At 41.2% G+C, this 25685-nt stretch overlaps 1 protein-coding gene across 1 annotated transcript in view; it reads left to right on the forward strand.

Moving 5' to 3' along the window:
- The window catches only part of LOC119152354 (von Willebrand factor D and EGF domain-containing protein-like), a 185793-nt gene that overhangs the window by 52318 nt on the left and 107790 nt on the right, over positions 1-25685 (forward strand). Inside the window, exons 4-9 of the mRNA XM_037397521.1 lie at positions 44-276; positions 8164-8253; positions 9467-9602; positions 13304-13521; positions 16323-16396; positions 22882-23152. Coding sequence (XP_037253418.1) covers positions 44-276; positions 8164-8253; positions 9467-9602; positions 13304-13521; positions 16323-16396; positions 22882-23152 — 1022 coding nt within the window. The remainder of the gene's footprint in view (positions 1-43; positions 277-8163; positions 8254-9466; positions 9603-13303; positions 13522-16322; positions 16397-22881; positions 23153-25685) is intronic.

Below are 25685 nucleotides of genomic sequence, written 5' to 3' on the forward strand. Positions count from 1 at the left end.
AGAACATGCTGTGCTACATCCTCCTTTTGTTTCCTGCTTCCAGAAAAACTCACCAGCTTGGCTTTGCAACCAGTGATAACTCCTGAGCTTGTGCAAGGTTGCGTCCACCTGAAGTGCAGTTTCAGCCGCCCCCCCTCACCACTGCCTCTGCAGTACACGGTGGGCTGGTCGCGCCTCTCCACCCCTGGCAAGAAAGAGCAGATTCAGCATGAAACCACCCTGGAGTCATTTTCCTACATAGAGATGAACGGCATAAATCTCAGATTGGGAGACACGGTAATGCGACCCTGCCTTCATCAAAAAAGGTTTAAACACTCAGACGAATCACATCCTTTTATTAAATCTTTGTTGTGTTTTTACTAATGCCACTCCTCATTCATCCTTACAACTACTGAAAAAAACCAAAAAAACAAAACCAAAAAAAAAACCCCACCCACCAAAAACCAAACTGAAACTGTTTTGCAACAGGGTCATTACCTAGTATTTACCAAACTCAGGATCCATATTGCTTTGAATTGCAGTGAGTTCATGGAAGCTATCCATTTTACTGTTTTCTAAAGGCATCTCGAACATTTGCACGTACAGCTTGAATGTCATGAAGTTGGTATGAGTAGTAGGTACACGAGCCTGAGCCAATTTTTGCTTAGCATTTTTTGTGTCTTGCAGCAGCAAAAAATTGCCATAGAGGCCGGCTCAGCTATATGCACTCAGTAATTTTTATACTCACGGACCAGAGACACAATAACATCTTTTTACAGAAAAGAAAGGCAGTACATTTTAAAATAGAAGGAGGTTTATTTTATGGTCTTTTTCATGGTGTTCTGCCTCTCTGATTCCAAATTCTTGGTTCAATAGCATACTGAAAGATAGAGTTCATTACAAAACAATCTTTAAGAAGTATATTTGATGGCTTACATAGCAACACAGAGCTAGTTTCAACAACAACAAAACAGAAGCCAATACAAGATGTGAAAAAAAATGACTCGTGTATGAATTCATGGCCTTTCATGGTAGAGAAACAAGACTTCTAAAGTTAAATTAGGTTCATAACTTTTATAGGCAGAGAGCCATTATTGCTGCTACAATGAACTGAAAGAATAAACACGGATAATGGCCTTGTGTTAAAAGTAGGTTGAAAATAGTCCTGGCATTTTGCAGCTCTTCTTTGAGATATTTAAGATATTTAAGAAATGTGAATAAGCTTTTTCCAGTTCTTGAAAGTATGAGTCATTTCTAACAGCAGCACAATCTAGGTAGTTTTTCTCATTTCTCCACATAACTATGCCTCCTGAGCTCAGAATCTGACTGATACTGCCCTCACTTACCATATAACGAGGCAGACAATTCTGCCAGTTTAAGACAAGTTTGTGTTATGAAGAGATATTTTCATCAAAATAATTTCACTTGCAATCACTTCAAATCTAGTTCTAACAATCCTGAGGGATTCAGAGTAAAAATATAGTTCTGTTAACTACTAGCATCACCAAATTTTTATAAGACCATTTTTATTATATTAAATTTCCAGTAAGCCCTTCTTTGTCCTCTGCTGAAACTACATGTTTAATTTAGTGGGTTTAGTGAGACTAAAATGTTCTCTTCCTTGCTAGATTTTTTTTAAAGGTCTTCATGGCCTATTTGACTAATTATAATTATCCATAAATCATCACTGGTGAAAACTAAGCAATGAAGCCTCAGCTGTAACTGAGAATTCGGTTTTAAATAATAAAGATTTTAAAAAAGCATTTTACTGAGTTTGCTGTCCCACTGTAGGTGTCTAACAAGAGTCACAGAGGGGTAGACTCTCCTTTCACCTCCAGTGTAAATCTGAAGCAACTTAGTAAGTATTGGTAGGGCCACCGCAACAGAAAGGTAATGCCACTCAATGGAGAGCCAGATCGTGGGGACCAAACTCCACCACACAGAGGTAGTTTGGAACTTCCACCTGCCCATGAAAAATGCAGATGGAAGGCTTTTTTTCTCAGGCAGATTTAAAGGAAGGCCAGATCCTCACTGACAAAAGCAGCATCAGAGAGGAGAAAATGAATCGGAGGCACTTCGCAATTCTCTTTCCCTTTCTCCATGCAGAACCCAGTGGGAGGGCCCCCACAGCTGTACACTGCCAGGGTGCATTCAGAGCAGAATTTGTCCCCTAGGTTGCAGAATCTGCAGCATTTAGAAAACTGTTTGCTTTTTTTAACCTGTACATTGTCTAACTGCACGTAGCCTGAATTTGGTTTCAATGCTTTCATAGCCTGAAATCAGCATCTTTGTTCATTTCTTGATAAAAAACCCTTCAGCCAAGTGAAAAGATTTTTTTTTAAAAAAAAAATCATCTTTTGGGTGACTGATACCTACGCTATTTTTTATCTGCCAAAAAAGTCTCCAGGTAATAGGTTAGTCACATAATAGAATATCTATTGACATATTTTAATACACAGTCAAACCTTAGAGGAGAGTTGATTTACTGGCCAACATTTCTGAACTTGTATTGACTAGAGAGCCAGTTATTTTTTAATAGCCATCATGTGTGCTTTTCTCCCCCATCTTTGGCCTCCAATTTTGTTATTTCAGACAGTAAAGTTGGCAGCATAATGTTCACCAAACTATTGCAGCCTTAAATAAATCTATAACACGCCACTATTTCTATATAAACACTGAAAGAAGCCTACTCCATCTGATATGAAAATCCCGGCATTCCTAAGCCTTATTTATGCGATAGTGACAGAGGTCATTTCATTCCTTGAGGCACAGCCATCTATAAATTATAGCAGCACACTGTGAGTAATGAGTTATGCTAAGAAATAAAGGTGTTTAGAAGAAAACCTTGCAGATTTTGCCCAGCACAGCAATCCAAAAGTTCATATGGCGAGGAGCGATTGTGACCATACTTAAACTATGATGCACATTGTAAAAGAAAAATGTTTAAGTAAAGGTGGCTTTTCTCAGCTGCATGGCTGCTTTGCATGGCACTCTGCAACAGCAGAAGAACGTGCCCCAGCCAGAAAGACTGTAAATTAGTGCCTCGAAATATAAAATAACTAATTTTCCCTCTACAAAGGAAGAGGGGTTAAACTTCACCCTGCTTAAATACCAATTTCATCCCAACCACTGGACTTGACAAAATCAGCCACAGAAACAGGAATACCTGCCTGTTTGTAGGTCACACTTGAGTTTACAACTCCCTTCTCAACCTTCAGGAAGCAAATGAAGAGCATCCTTGTAGAAACAGAGCTCCGGGTGGCCTTGAACAAAGATTTTAAAGCAGAAATGGTCAGAGAGATGATGAGCAAAACTCTGCAGCTGATAAGACACCCTACTACTACCCTGGCAAAATGACTTTCCTTCGGAGATGAATGGCCTAACAGTCAGCCTCCACGTACTGTTCGGCCACGTGGCAACTGGGAAGAGATGCTTTTTTTTAACATAGCAAGTAGCAAAGTGACTAGAGCCAGACTTTTGGCACTGTCAGGTCACACTGCTGCACCAGCTCCCTTCTGCATCCAACAGCCCATCACAGGGAACAACAGGTGTTCAAAAATCTTTAATGTCTAGTTTATTATCTAACTCAAAATCACTTTCTCCCTACTTTCCCTTTCCTGCTAACTATTCTGCAAAACCTCTCCAGAGGCTTTGTTCCTACCACTTTCTGCAAATCCCTACAGCCAGATCACATCTTCAGGCTAACAAGAAGTAATTTTCCCCCCTCCAGCTTGCATAGAAATGCCACCCTTCAGCTCTGCTCATCTTCTGCTCTTTTCATCAAGACTGTACTCCACAACTCCCTCCCACACACATGCACTCCCCAGCTCCTGGTAGAGCAGCTCCTCTAGGTTTTATAACCCCAGGCCATTAGTGCTTAATAGAGCAGACAATGGCAGCTCTGAGGTCCTGATAGCCATCATGTGACACCCTTTCACCTGGCATGATCCATTCCCTGCCCAACCCTTCGCCTGCCAGCCAGGTGACTCACCCTTGCAGCCCCAGCCTGCCTTTTGACATGGGCGAGGTAGCTGGGAGGGTAGATCCCATCCTGGAGGTGGCAGGGTTAACCACCCACAGGTGAGGCACCTGCACCCTACCAGCAGCATGCAGGCTTCCCTGCCTAGTCAGTGGGAAGCAGCAGGTATCCCTAAAAAGTTGAGAAGGGAGCTTCCCATGGGTGGGCAACATAAATTACTGACTGGAGGCATCCCTGAATTCCCACACCTCTCAGGAGATTGAATGTCTGGGTCAGGAAAGTGCCTCCATCTACATTTTAATCCAGGCTTTCAGCTCCTACCGAGAGGTACCTGGCTGTACTTAATCTTTGAAAGATCAATACCAGTAAAGGCAGATATTTCAACTTTAACCCATTGCTGTTGTCACTGCGGGGCCTCTGGCACTGCAATACAGCTCCAGTGCTTGCTGGAGAGATGGGAATTGGGTCCTCCCACTGTGGGCTGCACGAATGTCCTGCCCTTCCCAAGGGAGCATCCCAGCCCCAGGGCACAGGCTGCACTAGGGGAGCAAGCGGGGACTGCAGCCGGTGACCAGCACATGAATTTCCTCATTTTCTCTGGTGAGAAATCATGCAAGAAGTCCTAATGGGCAGATCCAAACCCAGTACTCCCGTCTGCCAGCTCTTCCCATTTTGGGGACAAGTGCTGTTGCCCCTGGGACACGATCTAGCTGGGTGGTGGCACCGCCTCTGCCAGTGCTTTGAGAAACACCTTGTTGAGGTTGGCCATCCTGAGAGCTCCCTAAATTATCTGGCAAGCCTAGGAGCCTTCCCAGCTCCCTGACTGGTCGGCAGGGATGGGGTTTGATCACAGAACTTGGGGTACCCAACCCCTTACCTGAGCGTGGCTGGGAGAGCCTGATGGAACTGGAGGCATGGCCATGCTGGATGCACCAGCCAGCATCCCCTCCACAGCCCAGCCCACATTCCCTGTGCTATGTTCAGGAGTAATTAGGGGTATAGAAAAAGGGTGAAACTGGAGGTGGTTTTATGATCAAAATGAGTATAAACAACCAATTCAGGGGAGCTTTGGATTCTGAGAGCCCTGGGGAAAAGAAACCTGATGTTTTGATGTGCAAGTTGTTAGAGGGAAATTTGCCGAAGATGGTGACAGGTCCTAGGATTAAAATCCTTTCCCAAACTGTTTCCCAAGCTACCTGACCCTCACCAGATTAATGACTGAATTCTGTTTTTAGCTAAATATGCTGCTTAGGGGGGCCGTGGCAAACCGGGAAGGAATCTGAGTCCCTGTAAAGGTGGAACTCTGCTCCAATACACAAGAGAGGAAAAAGTTAGTTAGTTATCTCAGTTACTAGGGCCTTTTTCGATCAGGATTAGAAGTAGTTTTTTGCCCTATGGGAAGATTGCCAGCAGATGGGGGAAAGGGAGCTGCCCACACCCAGAACCAATCTGGTCATCCTGTCCGAGGGCACCCTTATGTTTCTGTCTCTTTAAAAGGGATGATGAAAAAAATATAATTTGATTTTTTTTAGCAGATCCGATGAATTTGTGGAAAAATACTGCCTAACCTGTCACGGCCATCAGCATACTGCTGTCAGTGATGCTTTTATCTCTTTGCTTCAAAAAGTCTGCATCCTGAGATGGGGGAATGGGGGAGAGAAAGAAAAAGTTGATTACTGAACTAGAGAAAAAAGCTAGTATTTAGCTGAAGGCAAAAAAAAACCCTCCTCGGAGTGACTATCATCGTAATTGTGTGACAAACTGTCAGCCCGTAGCTCAGCAGCCAATGAACATATCTGCCGATCGTGGAGTGTGCACCTAACAAGGTAAAGGCGCTACAAGAAGAGGGATGATAGAAAAGACAGAAATGAAAAGTAACTCATGAAGGCTGTCCGTACATTTCGAATTTGCAAAGTTTGTGCTAATCTCCAAAAGCGCTGAAGATAGAACAGGAAGGGACTGATAGTCTAAGAATATCTCAGTGTATCATTACAGAGTCTTTTTTTTTTTTTTTTTAATGTTCAGTGCTTTATCAATAAAATATACCTCTAAAATATATATGTGAGAACATACAATGCTCGCAGGGAATGAACCTGGGTTCTGACATTTCCTGGGATGTCACTTGGGGGAAGATCACCAGGATATGCCTCTGTCGGTGCCAGGCATCCTGGCGTGTGCGCTGCTTCCCCTCATTACAGCTCCCCCCTTGGCAGGAGCGCGCTGCCAAGTCTCTGTACCAACATTTTGGGTAAAAAAAACATTGAAGGCAAAAGTGCCAACAGCCCGGCAAGTGTTAATATAGTATCTGCAATGCAGGTGCATTTGATTTACTCAATGAGCTCTGCAAGGGGATTGGTATTATTTATTATTTTTTAATAGAGGGAATATATGTTACCCGAACTCTTCCTCTGTTGTCACCGCCTTGTCAGATCCCTGTTTTGCAGACTCTCCCCGTGGCAGCTGTAGGAGAAGCAGCAGGAGGAAGATCAATGCTCTCCTCCTGCCTCCCCAGCAGAACTGTTTTGAAAAGTCTGTAAGCTGCACACAGGCCTTTAGGGAATGCTTGCAGAAAATAAATATCTAATATTAACAGGGGTTTATTACCTTGAGGAGACAATGACTTGTTCTCCTTTGGATGCAAACTGGTTAACTATGAAGTATCTGAGGAATTTTAACTGTAAATTATCTCTGTGAGGTCTGTGTCTTTTTTCCCCCAGTACACCCAGTATGACCTCAAAGCTTCCATCTAGTTAATGTAGTGAATGACACAATTTTCACTGGGCTAAACTGGCTGGAGCTGTTGGCAAAAGAGTGAGAAACTTCATGAACGTAAAAATAGCCCCCAGGTCACATAAGTCTGGGGGTGAGCTAGGACTGGAAACAATCCACCTAAAGAGCACAGAAAACTGGATTTTTCCCATAGCCATACAAATGATGCTGTGCTGCTGTTGGGGCACTTCCATTGGGCATAAATAAGTTAGGAAAGAGGATTCTTCATTTTGGAGGAAACTTATGACTTGATGGTAAGAAAGAGGGATTTTTAGGGTGGTAAAAAAAATATTCCAGAGTGCTGTGTGGCTCATCCCTGTAGGATCACATGAATCTGGGAACATCCTGGTTTTGAGCCTGTTTTGCTGATACTGGTCATGAGGATTGTGCCTGAGCCAGCAGGTGAGAGCTAGCAAGAGCAGCATGGCCAGGGAGGGGTGCTGCAAAACCCGTCCAAAGGAGTTTATCACAATGGAAAATAAATTAGATTGGTCCAACTCCTTCTCACGGGTTACTCAAGGTTTAAAAAAGGCAATAGCTATGAAGATGCCATCTGACTATTTGGAATTGATTTAGTATGTCACAATCTGTTACTTCATTTCTAAGAGGAGGCCCCCCAAAAAATTCAGAAGTACAATTGCAGAGCCTGTTGTCGTTTGCTTGAAGGAAAATTTCTGTAGTTTAAACTTATGATCCTAGAAATTATGTTAGCAGTTTGGGTTTTCTGGAACCAACGAAACATTAAGATGGCAGATGGTGTGCGGGCTCAGCGGAGATACAGGTTGCGTGACTGTGCTAGGAATAAACCATAAATGGCCTGGTACATTGTGTTTGGTGGAGGTTTTGTTCTGGAAGAATTTTTTTATATTTTTTTTTTTTTTATATAATATGTACCCAGTGGACACATCTGCATCATCTTCCATAATGCAAAAAGAAAAAAAAAAAAAAAAGGAGCTTCTTATATTGCTGACACAGTTTCTGAGTCCAGATGACTGTCAAACTAATTTAAATTTAAAAAAAAAATGCTCACAAACATGGTACACAGAGAGGATATTTGATGCAGTGGTCAGACTGAAGTCTGGGATCCCAAGGGCTAATATCCTAATCCTGACAGTAACATCTCTGAACAATGTAATTCTCTCTAATTAAAATGAGTTAATATCACTAACCAAGGTGCTTGAAAACATGCAGAGGAAAACACATTGTAAGCATTCAGTGTTACTAATTGTTGAGACAGAAGCCATGTTTCTTAGCATATTAAATGCATCACAAATTCTTCCAAATCTCAAGATTTATGCATAAACATTTTTAAAACCTAAACCCCCCAAATATGTTTCAACAGTAGGAAATTTAACAACTCTGATCAACAGGAAAATTAATAATTATACAAATTTTGTTCAAGAAAAGCCATAGCATATGCTGTTTATTTCTTACAGATCTTTTGCACTGTCACTGCTTTTACGAGGGACGCTCCTGAGCAGCAGTCACTGCCTGAAGAGAGCAAAGGTTTCTATGCCGGGATTAAGGTAATGCAGATGGCCCTGATTTACTGACTTGGCATGTCCCTAGGGTATATTTATACATTATCTGACATGCATTGAAAAACAAGACACGGAAACATAAGCCCTGATCATCATAACCAGTGCTACTTTTATGTTTGCTTTGAGAAAATGGCTTTCAGCCTGTTTGTAAAACGCCCTGAAGCACCCATCAGCACCATGTGCAGGTGTTGACACTAATGCACCAGAAAGAATGTGCAAAACTACATCTTTTAGTAAATACACCCCAAAGTGTTCTCGTGTCTATGTATAATGGGAGCGCACACCTAGAAGGATGAAGAATTTTGTTGTAACTAAACCAGAATAAAGTAGAGACAAAAATGACTTTTTATCCATCATCTTCTTAAAACACAAATTGCTGGAGATGATGCGCACTGAGTGCAAAAAACAGGTCTAATCCCACTCGAGGATTAGACTGTCAGTCTGGCAGTCCAGGAGATTTTGAGATCTGAGTATATAAGCTCCCTGCCTCCATGAATGGTGTTTGAAAACTCTGCCAGCCCATTCTGTGCAAAGTTTGAAGAACAGTTTGGGTATTTTTTTGGAAATGCCAGAATTTCCCAGGGAATAGAAATTCCCATTTCTGACTAGCCCTGAGTGCTCCTTCTGCTCTTGCCCCGGGAAAACAGCCAGACAGAAATGGCACAACCCAAGCTCTTTCCCTGGCCACTGAAGATGCAGTATGTCATGTACAGAGAAATCCTTCCTCCACCCATAGCAGGAAAGGGGAACTGGGCAAAGATTGCGTTCACTTTGCACTGGGGGCAGAGTACAAACACAGAGTCCATGATCATGAGGTGATGCCATACTCCAGGCCATGTTTATTCTCCTAGTGCATTGGAACTGGAGCTCATTTTAACAAGGAACATTAAAAATTAATAAATTCTATGGTATCATGCTATTTCAGGCTGAACAAAAACCTGTTTTGAGATTAGGAGAAGCAATTAGGCACTATGTATGACAATTGCAAACATTTTCTTAACTGCCAAGTGTTACAGTATTTCAGCAAGTTCATCTTATGAAGTTGAAGATCATGATTACAAAGATTATTACAAAGATTATTATTACTTTACAAGCAATTATGTATTTTTGTAATTGATTAAAACACTAAAAATTTCATAAATATCAGTATTGCCTAATTAATCTGTCAGTGTTCTAAAAATTATTTTCTTATTTCCAGTTTTTACCTGAATCACTACAAATTGCAGAGGATGGCAAAGAGCATGTTTTGACCATTCTAAGCACTGTACCCATTGCCTGTCCTGGGCAGGATGATTCCTGTAAAATTACTTTGCAGCTAAGTACTCAGGATTTGGGTAAGAGTTTTATATATCAGTATCAAATCAATGTGATTATTTTTTCCTGTATTTATGTTACAATGAAATCTTATGGAAATTATAAGATGTGAATAGCAACAAAGGGCAGAAGCTATAAAATCAACAAACCAGGCCATACATTTGTTTGCAAAATAAAATAAATTATAATATCACACATGTTTTTGAGGACAAAAAAATAATCTGACTAGCAACAAACTGAACAAGAGTCCGTTGAGATTTATGGATGAAATAACTAGGAGTAGAAGAAGTTATTTTAAATTCCAGGAGTATAAAATTCCATTTTAAGTTTTTGTAGCAAGAATGGTCTTAGGTAGAATAATTTCATTAATTATCAATAAGAAGCTCACCTGCAGATTTATTATTCAGTAAATGTGTACTGAAGCCTTTTTTTTCTTTCTTTTGCTGGCTTACAATTTTTGTCTAACTCTATAGAGAAGAAAAAAATCTTTCTTATATATCACTGTCTTTCTAAAAGTATTATTTTTTACTTGAAAACACTGACAATGTCACTGAGAAAATTCTTGCCCTTTTAATCAGTAAATGCTTACCTTCAGTTAATCTGATGGAATATCATGCCTAACCAAGGGAGGCATACATACATACATACATACATATTTACTTTCCATTTGCACTAAATAAAACACCCAACCCTCTTTCTAACAAGGCATTTATTTCTCTTCTACAAGTGACCTAATCAGAAAATGTTTAGAGGATTGCAGCCACAGTTTCTCTACCCACAAAAAGCCAGCCCCAAAAAAATGTTGGCAAAGCCCAAATAATTTGTGAATATTCTTCCCTTTCTAAATCCCTCTCCTTTCTCTCCCTATCATCAGCCAAGCGCTTAGACAAAAGAAAAAAATAATTCAAATGGCACCATAACACAATGATCTTAAACTGAACGGCACCTTATGGTTTCAGCAGCTGTGTTGGCTCTGGCACGTGGAGTACTTTGCATTTCTCCATGGCTCAGTGCTGCTCTGTTTTCTCCATGGCTCAGTGCTGCTCTGTTCTACGTATCACTTTTGGCTCAGCCTCTACCAGTCCATTAGGCAAACATCCGCTGAGCTCGTGGGAACAGAGTTCCTTAGGTGCTGAGGGAGCCAAGAGTGCAGGCTGGTGTGTGGTGGGACATCCCCACAGGCTCCGGGCAACTCACATACCTATCGTTCAAGAGGAGCGAATGAGAATGCCTCACATAAACTGTCAAAGGCATATTTTTAATACACATTTTCTTAGGCATTGATAAAGCCTTTCAAAATCTCATGGACAATGAATGCGTGGTCCAGGAGCTCTCAGGTGGAGGAGGTTTTGTTCGATAGATCGGATCTGTCTCAGATATATATATATAGAGAGAGAGATGGATAGATAGATCTCGGAGACTGAGGCTGACCCCTTGCCAAGGTCTTCTACAGTCCCACAAGGCGCATTTGAGTGGAAGAAAGAAGTGAGGCAAGACTTGCAGAAGGAGTTTTATTTTCAAGCCATCAGTGGGCTTGATGTGTCGGTGCCAGGAGGTGCCAGGATGGAGTCACAGCTCGACCAATTAACTAATCTTCGAAGGAAGTTGTCACTGAAATGAAGAATTTCCCTTGGTTTTAATCAACTCATTTCTGCAGCTTAAACTAACAACCAGCCCTAGCCCCTGATTGCTCCATCCTGAGGCTATTTCCTTGGATGACACTTGGGCCCTTTATGATCAATTTATGATATATTTATGAGACACCTATATATATTTAAGGCTGAGTACCTGCTGCTGGGTGTTTGCATAACAGCATGTTTGTTTTGTGCCTTTATAGTCTTTAGGGTCTATTATTTTATCTGAGGGAAAACTGTGGGCTTCTGAAAAGCGTAGTTGTGGCCACAGTGCTATGGATTGAAAAGAAAAACTATTTTAGCTGAGATTCATTTAAACCGAATAAATTAACTGACGAGCTCCTTGTCTGACTGAATGCATATAACAACACTGTTGTGCTAATTATGTAGGGAATAAGTGATAAGAAAGCTAATTACAAGCACAGAAATATCTCTCCAAGTTCAGACAATATCATAATGAATGCCAAGGCACAGCAGAGGCACTGGAGTTTGGCTTCTGTTAAGTTTATCATTACTATTTTGACAAGAAGATTTTCTTTGATTTTAAACTTTTGTTCTAGATTGTGAGCACAGCTCATGGGGCTGTAATGGCAATAGCTATTCCTCATGGAATCCTCCAATTTAATTGAATCAAGAACCTTGAAAGTGAGCCAGGACTTTTCTCTAAGATGTGAGGCAGCCTTTAAGGATTTGATATGAGAAATAATGTCCTATAAATTTTTCTAGGCTTTTAGTTCAGTTCCTACAGAACTCTACAGGGTTAATTTAAACTATATTTTATGAGTCTTTTCCATAAGTAATAAAACATTGATTATTTGATCATGTTAGAAATACTATTTTAAAATACTTGAATGTCATCTCCTATAAACTATTAAGCAGTTCTACAAATGGGAAGAACGATATGAAAATCACTTATTTACATATCAGATTAATTACATTGCCACCGTTTCTAGAACTTTGTTCTTATCAGCTAATAATTAATGGTCTGGGACAGAAAACCAAATACTCGGCACAAACCCTGGTGCTCCTGAAATCAGCAGTGAGATTCTGACTGGCTTCAGTAGGGCCATGATTTCATTTTTAACCTACCAAAGGATTAATGAAGGATTGGGCGACTTCTTGAGGAGCAGACACACACTGTGTAAAATGCATACCAGGTGGCTCAGAACCAAATGCTACTACAATTCAGTGTTTGTAAATAAAAACCACATCTATGGAAATGTAAATCCAGGTTTGTCCTTTACCTGAGACCTCAGCATGAAGAATCAGGACCCAAGAGAAGCGGACACCATGGGTCCTGCTACTAGAAGTGGTCCCTTTAGGAAAAATACAATGTGCAGAGGCAGAGCTGCATGAACAACTTGGGTTGCCATTGCCATATTGATTTTGTCACCACCCATCACTTCCTTCTCCATCCCAGATACTTACATAGCCAGTACCACCGCCACTTACTACTTTTCCACATTCCTTTAGTGAATTTATCCTCACAATGCCTCTGTAAAAGATAGAAATAAAACTACCATAATTTTACAGATTAGAAAGTAAAGCACCATGACCTAGCTAAGCCAAAAATACAAATACAAATCTGCTGCATTTGCCTTCCTGTCGTGGAGCCAAAGTTCACTAAAAGCTGACTCCAGAACTCTCTCTTTCCAGATAAAAAATTCTGTTTATCTTAAACTAAATAACTCCCAGCAGATACCTCCTTATAATAAAGCTGGTGAAAGATAAATGTTTTCCAGAAACATAGACTCATCTCTTTCTTTGTCATAAGAACTACTCATCTTCATTCCCTGAGCATGAACCCATAAAGATAAAACTGTCATGCCAGAAATATTAGCACCTGTGGAAAGCAAAGCACCACTGAGTTTCAGTAAACTGTCTGCTGAAGGGGGTGGGTGGGGAAAGCAGGGTGAAATGTGCAGAGGGATGTTGGATCCAGTCAGTCACAGCCTCCTTCATGCAAACCCCATCTGGTTTCAAGGCATGCGGGTCCCAGAATGTGAAACTTTCTATGGGACAGTAAACTGGGTACGGGCAACTGTTTGGGTAACTCTTGTCAGACCTGGTGTTGGTGTTCATTCCAGATAGCCAGCTCCCGGGGCCCCCAGACATCGCCCTTTCGGCATGCCAGGTGGATCTGTTGCGGGTGCCCTGCTCGGGAAGCAGCTGTGCAGCAGCCACGCTGACGGTGACAGCTGTGACAGACTTCGCTCGGGATGGGAACCGCACCAGCCACATCAGAGCTGAGCCAGTTGGACGGAGGGATTTTCTTTGGAGGGCTTATACACCCCAGGATGTGAAGGTCAGGTCCTAAAATAATTTTGGCAAATGTGTCAGATTTAAATGCGAGTTTTAGTATTGAAGAAAATGAGATGCTGATAAACCTTAACCATATAAACGTGTGGGGACCGCTGTCAGCAGTGTAAGCCAAAACAGCCTCTTTATACACCAAGCAAATTAACATGTAAAGCCTTGTGCTTTAGCAGATTTAGGTTTAATTATTAGTCAACACATCTGTAAGGCCGACAGCTGGATTATAGATGTAACCAGGTGTACTTGTGTATGCTGGAAGAGGAGAGAGGGAGAACATGGGTTAGGGGATTAGCATCTTTTCAAGAAGGAGAGCTAAGACGGAAGGTTTGGAGAAGTTTCTGGAAAGGCAGAGGAAAGGTAGTGCAGTAATGCAAAAGGAGGACTGGGACTCAGCAGTGCTGTGTTCTATTTGTGACTGCCAGGAATCACCAGGACACCTCCAACAACACATGTCGCTGATCCATCTCTTCCTTTATCCCTGCACGAAGGGTCCAAAAGGAAAATAACAAGAAACAACCTGGGAGGCCAGCCATGCTTCCCCTGCAGAAAGCCTGGCCAAAGGAGGGTGGCAAGCAAGGACCAGTCCATTGTCTGTGAAGTTGTTTCAGGGCCTCATCTGGGAAGTCTGAGAGCCATAATCCCACTGCCCAAGAGAATAAACCAGAGCACAGATTGACTCAGCTAAATTTCTCAGAGCAGTGGCACATCCAAGCTGGTATATTTTAAGTAACCGAAAACAACCCCCCAGTGAAATCTATAATTTCACTGCCCTAATTTTTGTGGATTTGCTCATGAAAGAATGAGATTAAACTGGACCAAAAAAATTTTGGTCTTCAAAGGTAAAATGCCTAGCATGGGACTATATCCTCTCTTCTCCAGCATTAGCTTCGTTTAAAATTTTTAAGATTGTTAAATCAGAAGTTGCAGGTAATTCAGTGTAGTGCACTCACAGAACCATATTTTTGCTTGAAGTTAGAAATGCTTTCATTAAAATATGAAAAAGCAGAAAGTGTAAAATGGAATTAATCAATGCTAATAATAAATTCCATCTATCTCAGTTAAAACATGATCTATGGAAACATAATGGACATTACCTTCGCTCCCCGCATTTCCCTGTTGCAGCTTTGCAGTTAGTTAGACGCCTTAATATAACACAGTTCCTGCAACATATCAGGGAAAAATCTATATGTTAAAGTCCACATAATCTTTAGTCCTTCAGACTTGTTCCAATATTTTTGATTTATCCGAAAATTGAACGGAAATGGTGGGCAGAACATCCTCACACATTCAGACACCTGATAATGTGGATTTCTTCAGCAGACTGACTGCCTACAACAAGGACCCGCATCCTCTGCTGGGGTCAGGCAAGAAATGAGCAGAGCAGAAAGGGCCGCGTGGATTTGCTTGTGCAAAGGTTTTTCTTAGCAAGGTTGCGGCCATGGAGAAAATGGGAAAATTCTGAGACACTTCTTTATATCGCACTGCAGATACAAATACTACAATTGACCTCAGATCAAAATGCTGTTCTCAGTCCTCAAGACCATCACTCTTCATAGCCTGGTATGCCAGACACCGGTGGGTGTCTGTCTAAGCAGTGTCTGTGCAATGGTTAAGGGCATTCTGAAATACCAATGATGTATTGCTGCAGGTGAGGAATTTTGTCAGGAAGTGTGGTTCTATCTTCACCCTCTTATTCGGTTATTTAATTTCACCACTGTTCCTAACAGCTAAGTTCTTTGTCACTGAAAGAATGCACAAGGATATAGCGGCCATCCTTCTTCCCCGCTCTGCGGGTTGTAGTAGAACTAACTGAATTGCACCTCTGGACTTCTCATGGGCAAAGAGCGAGCAAAAAATTAACAGCCCTGGCGAAGAAATCAGCTTGGCAGGCTGGATATGGGAAAACCATAACACTTCATCACTCCCACCAGTATGACCGGGAGCTCTTCATATTGCAAATCACTGCACATCCCAGTACCGCATTTCTGAGAACTGAAAAGCAGAGTATTGAGCCATGAAAAAAACACCGTCTGGAGCAGACATGGCAATGCAGGCCCAGCACTGCCTGGCGTTCAGGCATTGCAACTTCAAAGGCAGTTGCCCTACCTCTGGCTTTCGCCAGCACATCTGCTCCTTGCAGGGGACCAGGACTCTCACACCTCGTCTTGTGCCCAAGTAACGAAAAGCTGATGCAGCTGAAGATCTCTGCTGCTGTGGTAGATCCTTGCCTCTTTTATTCACAGGCCAGACAGCTCCAGCAGTCTGATCTGGGGCCTCGTTGCCAGTATCCGATCGATAACCTGCACATCATATATACCAATCAGCCATTCAGATTCTATGTCAGGAAATCTAAGGTCAAATTAGGGGACAGGCAGTGACTACTACTAAAATATGCTAATGCTACTTAATTACAACATACCTTATACCATAATTCAGGAATTAAAATTAGTACAATTTAATGAGCACTGTACTCTCTTGATAATTCCAGTGAATGATCTACTTCTTAGCAAAAAAAAAGTTTAATAAAAAAGCTTCACTTTTTACCAGATAAAGACAGACAGGGCATTACATCAGGTGGAATCAGAGCACTTTGAACTCCCTTACTGCATGTGATTAAACTCCGTTGTTTGAAAGTGAAGCCTATTCTGTACCCATTCGCAATCATGTTTTAGAAGTCAGATTTTAGTTTGCACTTGACACATGAATCCTGCCCCTAATGTTTTGTGAGGAACAGTAATGAAGAAAAACTGCTGTGTAGACTGTATTCATTACACATTTCATTTTAACTAGGTCACAGTTCGAGACCTCCCAACAGGGAACTGCTACTCTTTCACTGATCCACACATTATCACATTTGACGGATGGTGAGTATTCTACTTTGAAATAATTTGGCTCAATTACTGCAGTTTTCAGTTTCTGGATGTAGCGTGCATTTGGTTTTACATTAGAATATCAAAAGAGCATTGTAGTAGTTTGCTTATAGTGATTAATGTAGTGCTTCAATAACATACATGGTTTCCTTCCAACTGTTTACACTCCTTTTAACAAAAGGACTAGAAGTGGATTAATCTTGAAGCAGCAGTGGTTTTGAGCCTGAATAATTTTTACAAGACAAAGGCCAGATTCCAAAATGGTCTTCAGAGCCATCATTAATGACCCTGTGAGGATGTCTGCACCGTGTCACATCACATTAGTGGCACCCCAGTTCCACACAAGTGAGCCATTACATCCCAGTAGTGGCACAGTATGCAGGGACAGCCTGGTCCTTCCTAGCAGTTTAGTAACACCTGGTGCAAAGTCACTCAGCCCAAGGATTCTCTTGCATCCTTCTGCTTCCAGAGCTGGTTTATACACGGCTGCATCTCGGCATGGAGTTGACAGTCATAATCACAAACAAGAAACCATAAACATGGTCATACTGTCTCAAATACAAGAAGTTCAGAAAATATAAGTGACAAATATCAGGGAAAGAGTGCAAAAATGAAGTTGTACACCCTCCCGTCCTGTCCAGATATCCTTCTATATTATCCAGATGTTGCTTGAAGACTTACTGAGACAAAGATGGTATCTTTGTGTTTGACAGCCTGTACAGGACAGAACATTTCTTCAGTTAACTTCCCTAATCATTCATTCATCTATGTACACCAGCTATTTAACATAACAGAGAGATTTTACTGTTTGCATCTGGCACGTTTGATCCAAAGTTGCTAATATTTCAGATCACATTCCAGGTTTGTCATTCCGCCGTTAACCTCCTAATAGCACAGATAATGACTTTAGGCGCACAGTGTCCACAGGGGCTCAGCAGGCATGATATTCTAATTTTGATATCCTAATGTCCCAATTTCAGTCCAGCATGCTCTGGAGGTAGCATCCGAAATGACATCAAAGCTGGAGAAATCTGTTGGTGAAAGGTAGGAAAGGCAGTGACTTCATTCAAGGTTACATGCCTCCTCAAATAAAGATTTCACCTAAACTGTGTAGTCTCAGCTACAAAATTAGCTCTGCACATCTGGGGCTTTCCAGTTACCCTCCTGCTTTTCTAAATACCATTTATAACGTGGCCAGGCACTTGTTTCATCCAAGTTTGGTTGCTCAATATGTAGAAGAGCTAGTGGAAGAGCTAGGAGAGGTGCAAAGACATTCCCATGCCTCATGTATCCACAGTTATTTCAGCTCTGGGATATTAACATAGACTAAAATATTATTTCACAACTCTCTACACACATTTATATTCTAAAATATTCCTTTCTAGTTTAGGGCTAAGAATGGACAGTAATCTGCCAGGTTGTTGTGTTTGAGAAGTCATAAATTACTGGAAAGTGCCTCTTGGAAGGGGGGAGCGCTCTCAGCCACAGAACACATTTTTATATTGCTTCCATGGGAAAAAAAAAAAGGTCTAAAATAAAATCAAGCAAATTTGAGTAACTCATTTTGCAAGTTTGTGTTACTGATAGCACAAAGAAATGCTTCTAAGCATTTTACGATTCTGTTTGAGCACAGGGAGTTTGGAAAAGCTCTTTCTTCTGTGGCATCCTGCCTCAGAGTCACACGGACTTGAAACAGAAAAATCCCAGGATTAGCCTGGCCCCTCGATAACTGCACATTTCTTCTTTGTGGATGGACATTCATTACAGCTCTGTCCAGCGTAGCTTTAAATGAGCCAAGCTGATGGGGCTCCTGCCATCTCAATAACTAGGTTATTTCACTAAGATATATCACTCCTTGATATTCAGCCAAGTTTCTCACCCATCATTTCACAGTCTTATTACCCCTACTTAAATTCCCATCTATTATTGTAAATAATTTCTCTTTCAGTTATTGTAATGATTATGCTACCCTATTACACATCAGTTAAGCAACTTCTTTGTCTGCCTATCCAAAAAAATGTTAGCACATTAGCAAATGATTTTAAAGCTCTGTATTTAAGGAATGCAATTCCTGCTTCTGTCCTCATGCAAACCTGTAACCTAAAGACAAAGGCTGACACAGAGGTGTGGAACAGAGGCATTGCCCTTTGACCATCAAAGGGTACTGGTGGGAAATGGTGTTTGAAATGAGGCGTGCATTAGGTCTTGCGAATGGAAGAATTGTACAAAAAGCTTGCGGGCTCCAGTATGAAAACATCTGAGTGCACCTCAATAATAAAAAAATTATCAGAAAGAAAGTGATCTGCAGATTGTAAACAGTGAAGCAAGAGGAAGTAAAAGGCTAAGGGAAACTTCTCCTGGGGACTATGAAGTGATAGGCTGAGAGGATGAGTTCATCAGCTCTTGGGCATCAATCAGACAATATTATCCATGGAAATCCCTTTGTCCCACCACAAAGCTTGTAGGTCAGCTCACAAGGAGACAGCAGCCTCTAAGATCAAACTGTTGTAGGCAGAGCTGCTGTGGGTGGGTGGTGATCAGCTGTGCCTTCGGCACCCTTTCTGCCGCTGGATCCTGGGGGTGGCTCACTGAAGGACCGTCAAGTGAAAAGCAAGGGAAAGTCTAAAGACAGGGAATATTGCCAACAGCAAAACGGGAGGACTGTTTTCTATGCCAACAGGCATGCACATAAATATATTCCTGCCTTCCCCAAAGTTGCTTGCCTTCTTTGACTTCCCCATTAGCGAAAAGAAGTAAAAAAACCCAATGGGGAAAAGCAAGGATGAAAACAAACAGGACAATAGAGAACAGCAACAATTTTTGGTTTCCAAAATTTGAACTGAAAGCATTAAACATTTAAAATTTATCTTAAAAATATTGATTCCAAAAATTTCTTAACAAACTTGTTGGATAAATGGAAAATGGCATGAAAAACAAAAGACTGGGAGTTTTGGGGTTGTTTGGGGTTTTTTTGGTAGTGGGTAGTTTCATGAGATTTCGCAATAATACTTCATTTTGTCACTTTTGTAGTGATGTTTTCAATGGTTTTTAATCTGACATACTGAGAACATTACATGTGAGGTAGTTCGCTATTCATTAGAAAACTGAAATATCTAACTCTGTCTTCTAATGCTAACACTCCCCTTGGTACGCTCCCTGAAATATATTTTGGTAGGAAAAATTATCTTGTAATCTTTTCATTCTTTTGACCAAAGGAAGTGACTGAAAATCAAAGAATGTGTCATATTTTACAGTGTAAGCACAATCAGTTTGTGTATATTGGAGCATAGATGTGAAATAGCGTTAATTATACTAGCTAAAATCCAGAGAGAGCACTTTCTTTTATAGCAAAGTACCTTCTAAATTAAACAAATGTGAAAGCCTGGTAAAGGAAAAGTATAGCCCTCATTACTAGTTATGGCACATTATAAATATAAAAGCTTTTCACGCCATAAATTGTAGATTCTTAAATATGAAGTACTAGCTTAAAACTAAATAAGCAGAAAATCCTTTTAAGGTAAAATATAAAAGGGAAATGTTTCTTGACTGGTGAAGTATATATATCATTCATGTTATTTTGCATTTTTCCTTAAATAAGAGGAAAAAAGATTTTTCAGATTTCTCGACCATTTATGCTAATCCATCCATCAACATTATCACAGGGACAAGGGCTCCATTTCGTGCACGATGACAAAATCCCTGAGCTTGCACAGCCTCACCCTTCTGGCTGGTTTCATGGCAGTCATCGCAGCATCCCACAATTAAGTCCCGGGCACGAGTAGCCCTGCTAGAGGTGCTGTTCTTTTTGATAGCCTGTAGAAGTTTATACCATTGAGTGACTGCTGAACGTAACCCAGCTGCTTTGCTCCCCCAGAACAACATGACCAGTCCTAAATGTTGAGCGCTCTGAAACCAGAGAACATCCTCCAGCATCACCCAGCACTTCCCAGGGTCACAAGTAGCATAAAGTAGTTCTTACCGGCAAGGAAAGGGGGAACCTGGAGGGACGTGTCAGCAAATCAAATAGTTTGGTGGCAAAACTGTGGTGAGAAATCTTTAGATAAGCCATAATAACTGAATGAATAAAAAGGTGAAGTGTAGCTTGGTGAAGAGTAAGTGCATTGTGTTAGTCTAACACTACTAGTAGTAATTGTTTACATATATGTATATTTCCTTCTGTCTCTCTCTTAGGATAAACCAACAGAAACAATTCCTACAGCATCTCGCTGTCATAACCAAAGATTTAGGAGCATTTTATAATTCTTGGATTAAGAGCACAATTTGAGCTGTCATTTCATGCTGGGACAAAAACTTGCTGCACCCCTTGAAAAACAGCCCGACCACATAGAAGGGGAGGGAGGGAACCCCTTTCCGCCCAGTACATCCACAGCCACAGATTATCAGGGAAGCGGGATGGGGAAATACGCTGTGGAGGGCAGCTCAGACACAAGCGGTGGTGCCTGGTTCACAAAGAACACACAGAGCTCCCTCAGGCAAGAGCCCCAGTATCTCTACTTCATGCTTTTAGTGCCACCAGTAATTTCTCAAATGTTGTCCAAAGAATCATTATCACAATTACAGTTGTATAAACATCACCTGACTACATTCAATTACCCATTCAAGTAATTCAAAGGCAGCTGAAAGCTTCAATTTAGACACTTACAGATTTGTTATGGGCTATGCAATCTATGCCATGACTTAATTGAAGGACTCTAAGTGACTTCCAGGAGAGTTGGATTGGGTCCACTGTCAATGCTTGTTAAGCAGTAAATAGCTCCCATGACTGCAATGATATTTATATGCATATGCTAATACAGTCTTATTTATCAGATACAGCTGATTAGTCTGGGTACAGCCATTCCGATGCATTATGTTCCATCAACCTCTCTAAACACCTTTCCTTCTAAACTCCCCCCGCTGAAGCAAACTGTGAAAGTAGATTCTCATAAAATACGCTGTCTGCTCTGTCTCTCCCGTGAAGATGTCCAAATTGAACTAATACTTGATGTTAAAGGAGATTATCTATTCTTTTGTTGTCCTTAGTTCTAATCAATCTTAGGAACAGCATCTGCACAGCGTACTTAGGATTTATGTACCTGATTAGATAATAAGATGAGACAGAGCCATTCAAAATCTTATCATTTTATGGCCAGCTTCACTAAGTTTTTCAAGATGCAAGATAAAGTCAGATGTGTTTCCTAGCAGGGAAAAGCAATTGGAGTTTAAAATCTTGCTGTGCTTTAAGCTGCATAGTTTTGTATGGCTTCTACTCTGAAGACAAATAAAATGCAGATATAGACATGCTAAAAAATCTTCGTTCTTGAGCCATTTGTTCCTCTGTATACGAAACATTAACAGACTGAAAAACAAGATTGGTGTTTGCATGAGGCAGTGCTTAAAAGTAATCTTGTTATTTAGTTGAGGTGTTTTACACATTCCTTTTTACATTTTCTTTTATTTTTTATTGTAAAAAAGAATAACGCTTATTATTGTAAGCTCATAGCTTAGCTTCCATATTACTTATTTTCATAAAAATCATATTTAAGACTAAATGCAGTGCCTTCAAAGAAAGTAGAATAATCCATCACTTTTAAAGATGGCAGCTGTTGGCTTGTGAGTAGCAAACTCCAGCAACATATATAAAGTATACACCTACTGTTTACTTTTATACATCATCAGAATAAAATAGAGTAAGGATAAGATAAGCTTATGGAGTGAGACAATAGAGAAGGAGCAGAGGAGGATCCTCTCACAGGTCCCTGCTATGGAAATCCAGGGTCTACAGGTGGGAAGAGGTTTGCCTGGCTGGTGCAGAGGGGAAATACTTGCAAAGTTATTTGAGTTCTGCTGCTCGTAGCCTCACTACCATGGTGCACGGACCTTCTGTACAGGGGAGAAAGTCCCAAAGTGTTCAACACACTGCCCTGTGCTGATTGCCAACCCGTTCGGAGTGAAAGTTGGGCTTACAGGGTGGTTGTTGCTGGGGGAGGAACCAACTTGGTTGTAACCGGTTTTCAGCAGAATCCCAGTTTTTCACAGGCAGCGTTCACCTCACCACTGCCAGCCTTGTCAAGGTTGGCGGTTAGTCACAGAAGAGGTTATTTGAGCACTGATTTTGCTTTGAAGACTATCGTGCTGTAAAGTATCCGGTTAGAACCAAAACATATTTATTAAGGCCTGAAGTCAGGGACTTCTTCCCATTCTCTTTTTATCAAATGTTTATCCTTTTTATCCATGCCCATTGCCATAGCACCAGCTGGGAGAAGAGAGCTACCCTCTCTTCACGTGAATTCTTGTGCACTTCCAGCTAAGAGCTGCAGCAGCATTCCCTTGCTTATGGTGCCAGAGAAACAATCCCCTGCACGTTGATTTTTCCCTCCTTCTAATTAAGGAGCGCCGCCGCACCAGCACTGACAAACAGGCATCACAGGTGGCTGCTCTGGGTCTCTAAATCCTCTTTTTGGTTTGTTGCTTTTTAGGCGCTACGATAACTATAAAATCGGCACCTTCCTTTTGTGCCGGAGCGTGTCGCGGGTGTTTGAAGTGCACGTTCGGCAATGGGATTGCGGAGGCCGCCGGTCCGCCACCGCCTGCAATTGTGGCGTAGCTGCAAGAGAGGGGGGTGACACTGTGGTGCTGGACACCTGCAATGGCCATTTTCAGGAGAGCAGACCCCAGCTGGCCATCAAAAGCACTGAAGCATCACCACCGGTCAAAATCCTACAGTCCTACGGAGGGAGAAAAATAACAGTACGTGGGTATTTCAGTACTCTTGTTGTTGTTGTTCTTTAAAAATGTGAGTTTAATATTTCTGAATTATTAATGGATTTGCTATGAAACATCTATCTGAAGCCATAAGAGCGCCTACAGCAAAATGTACCGAAAAACAAGATGCAGGGAAGAAGCTGGTTAAAGTGTTAGTTTAACAAACTGTAAAACAAAGCAAAATAAATAACTATGGAAATTTCTCAGAGACATAGCGGAGTGCCAGTAGCGTTACTCACTCTCCGCAGTATGGCAATCCGCTCTCAGCTTGTTTATGCTAGGCACTACTCAACTGCATCCCATAAAGCAAATTTCTTTGCAGAGCTTAGGATATAAATATTCAAGGAAAGATCACAGGTAGCAGAATAATGTTGGTTTAGAGCTGGACAGTAAGGCAAAATTAGTCAGATCCAGATAGCCCTCAAAAGCCATGAAAATGGGCTGCAAATGTGCAACATTTGGTATAACTTAAAGTATTTGCCTAAAAAACGTATGGCTGCAGCATACTTAAGTATCACTTATCCACAGTAACCCAGTGAAATCACTGGAAGAATAAGAGCAGGCAGCACCAGGGGCTCTGGTGACGAGAAGAGCCACAAATCATGGCTGAGATGATTTTATCCTAGAGTTGTATCATCAAGATTTATTGGCAGGAAATGTTTTGGATGAAGATGATTCCATGGAAGAGCCAGAACGATGCAGGGAGTGCCTGTGCTTGGCTCTCCTTGTGATCTCTTTTGCAATAGATCTTTGCAAGGTAGTAATTGTAAGTCTGTTAATAATAGAAAAGAGAAAAAGCAGGAAGCAAGCTGTCATTTCATTTTGCAACTGAATGCGATATAATTACTGTTTTATTACCAGAATAATCTAGCAAGGAATCCCTATTCTGGTTTACACTTCATCTAAGTCTCAGTGAAACAAATCAGGATGCACCCAGGACACAGATATGTATCTTGCACTGATCTGAACGGGAATCTGTAGGAATTGTGCAGCAAGGAACAGGACACCTGATCGCACCACTGTGCATGGTGGATCCCGATCTGCTCAGCGGCTGCCCGTGACCAGCCATGTGCCGTGTGGGAGCCAGCTCCCGTGCCATTCAAGCCTGATGCTTTGAACAGGGTTAAGTCACTTGCTTTTCTGTGCAACTTAGCAGCTTCCAGCAGCTAGTCACTATCTGGAGAGGTCTCAAAAAAGCTTCTCCAAAGCCTCAGTCAGCAGCGTTAAATCCAGGTGGGATACAGAAAAGCTGGGCAGTTGTTCAGTCCTCAGTGGCGGATGGGATGTTTTGCCTGGGGCAGCAGGAGAAGAAAGGCTTATAGCCCTCTGAATTCCTGAAATAAATCCACACCTGGCAATATTACAGACAACACAGAAGACTGAAGCAGCTCATGCAGTCCTGACTGCAAGGATGTTATACGCAGCCTTGTAGGAAATGCTCCTCCCTGTAGTAAAGCATGTAATTAAGAGGCACATGTTTACCTGAAGAAGGAAATCAAATCCTACTGAGCACTGTGTCAGCTGAAGGTCCTCTGCTCTACCTATTAAAATACTAAGAAAAAATTAATTCATCAGACCATCTGAGATTTATGGCGGGGAATTTTTTTTTTGTTTTTTAAACTTACCTTGGGAAGTGAAGCATACAGCTGAGGTGGAGGTACAGCCAAGGTGGAGGTACAACAAAGAACAGATGTATGCAAAGAACTGGGTTTATATGATGATGTTCATTACTCACCAAGGCCAATAATTATTGAAAAAAGGAGGTTATAAGTGCCCTTATCAAAACATAGAGTTCAAAACTGTGTCCCGGGCTGTTGTGGCCATCAGGGGCACTTTGTGGCTCCACTCGGCTGGACGAGGAGAACGCTTGCAGAGAACTCCTCAGAAACTATTCTCACGCCTAAAATGATGACTGGGAAGCTAAAATTGGCAAGATTATTATTTAGCGAAGCCAAGATGTAACCTCTGGATGCCAGCACAGAAATACAAATACAAGCTAGTTGCTTCTTTACAGATATTAATAGATTCACTCGGGAGGAATGTATAAAGGACCAAAAAATCCCCACTAAAAGAAAAAAAAAAATGGACATTATTTGGCTGAATAAATTATACTGAGGCAGGGGTCACTTGAAAAAAGAAAAATTATTATTTTCAAATCATTGTAATGTGGTGTTTCCAACTATTTAATTTACTTTTTAAGATTAACTGAAAATATTTAATTTTGGGTTAAAAAATACCAAGCTAAGGTTACTTATGTGGACAGAGTGCTCCTGCTCCCACTCCTGGCACAGATCAGTTTCAAAATAATTTTCATTTTAACTGTAAAAATAAAGCAAATAAACAAAGATACATTTCATTTGAACAGATTATTTTTTCCCTATTATTTGGTTGGGACACCAATCTGAAATATCCATTATCCACACAGTTATTCCATTGTCTTTACCTCAAGATTTTTTTTTTTCTTTTAAAGGTCAGTGTAAGCCTACCGCAAGTTCTTTAATGAGAAAATTACTTTATC

This window comes from Falco rusticolus, chromosome 8 (genome assembly GCF_015220075.1).
Source record: "Falco rusticolus isolate bFalRus1 chromosome 8, bFalRus1.pri, whole genome shotgun sequence".
NCBI lineage: Eukaryota > Metazoa > Chordata > Aves > Falconiformes > Falconidae > Falco > Falco rusticolus.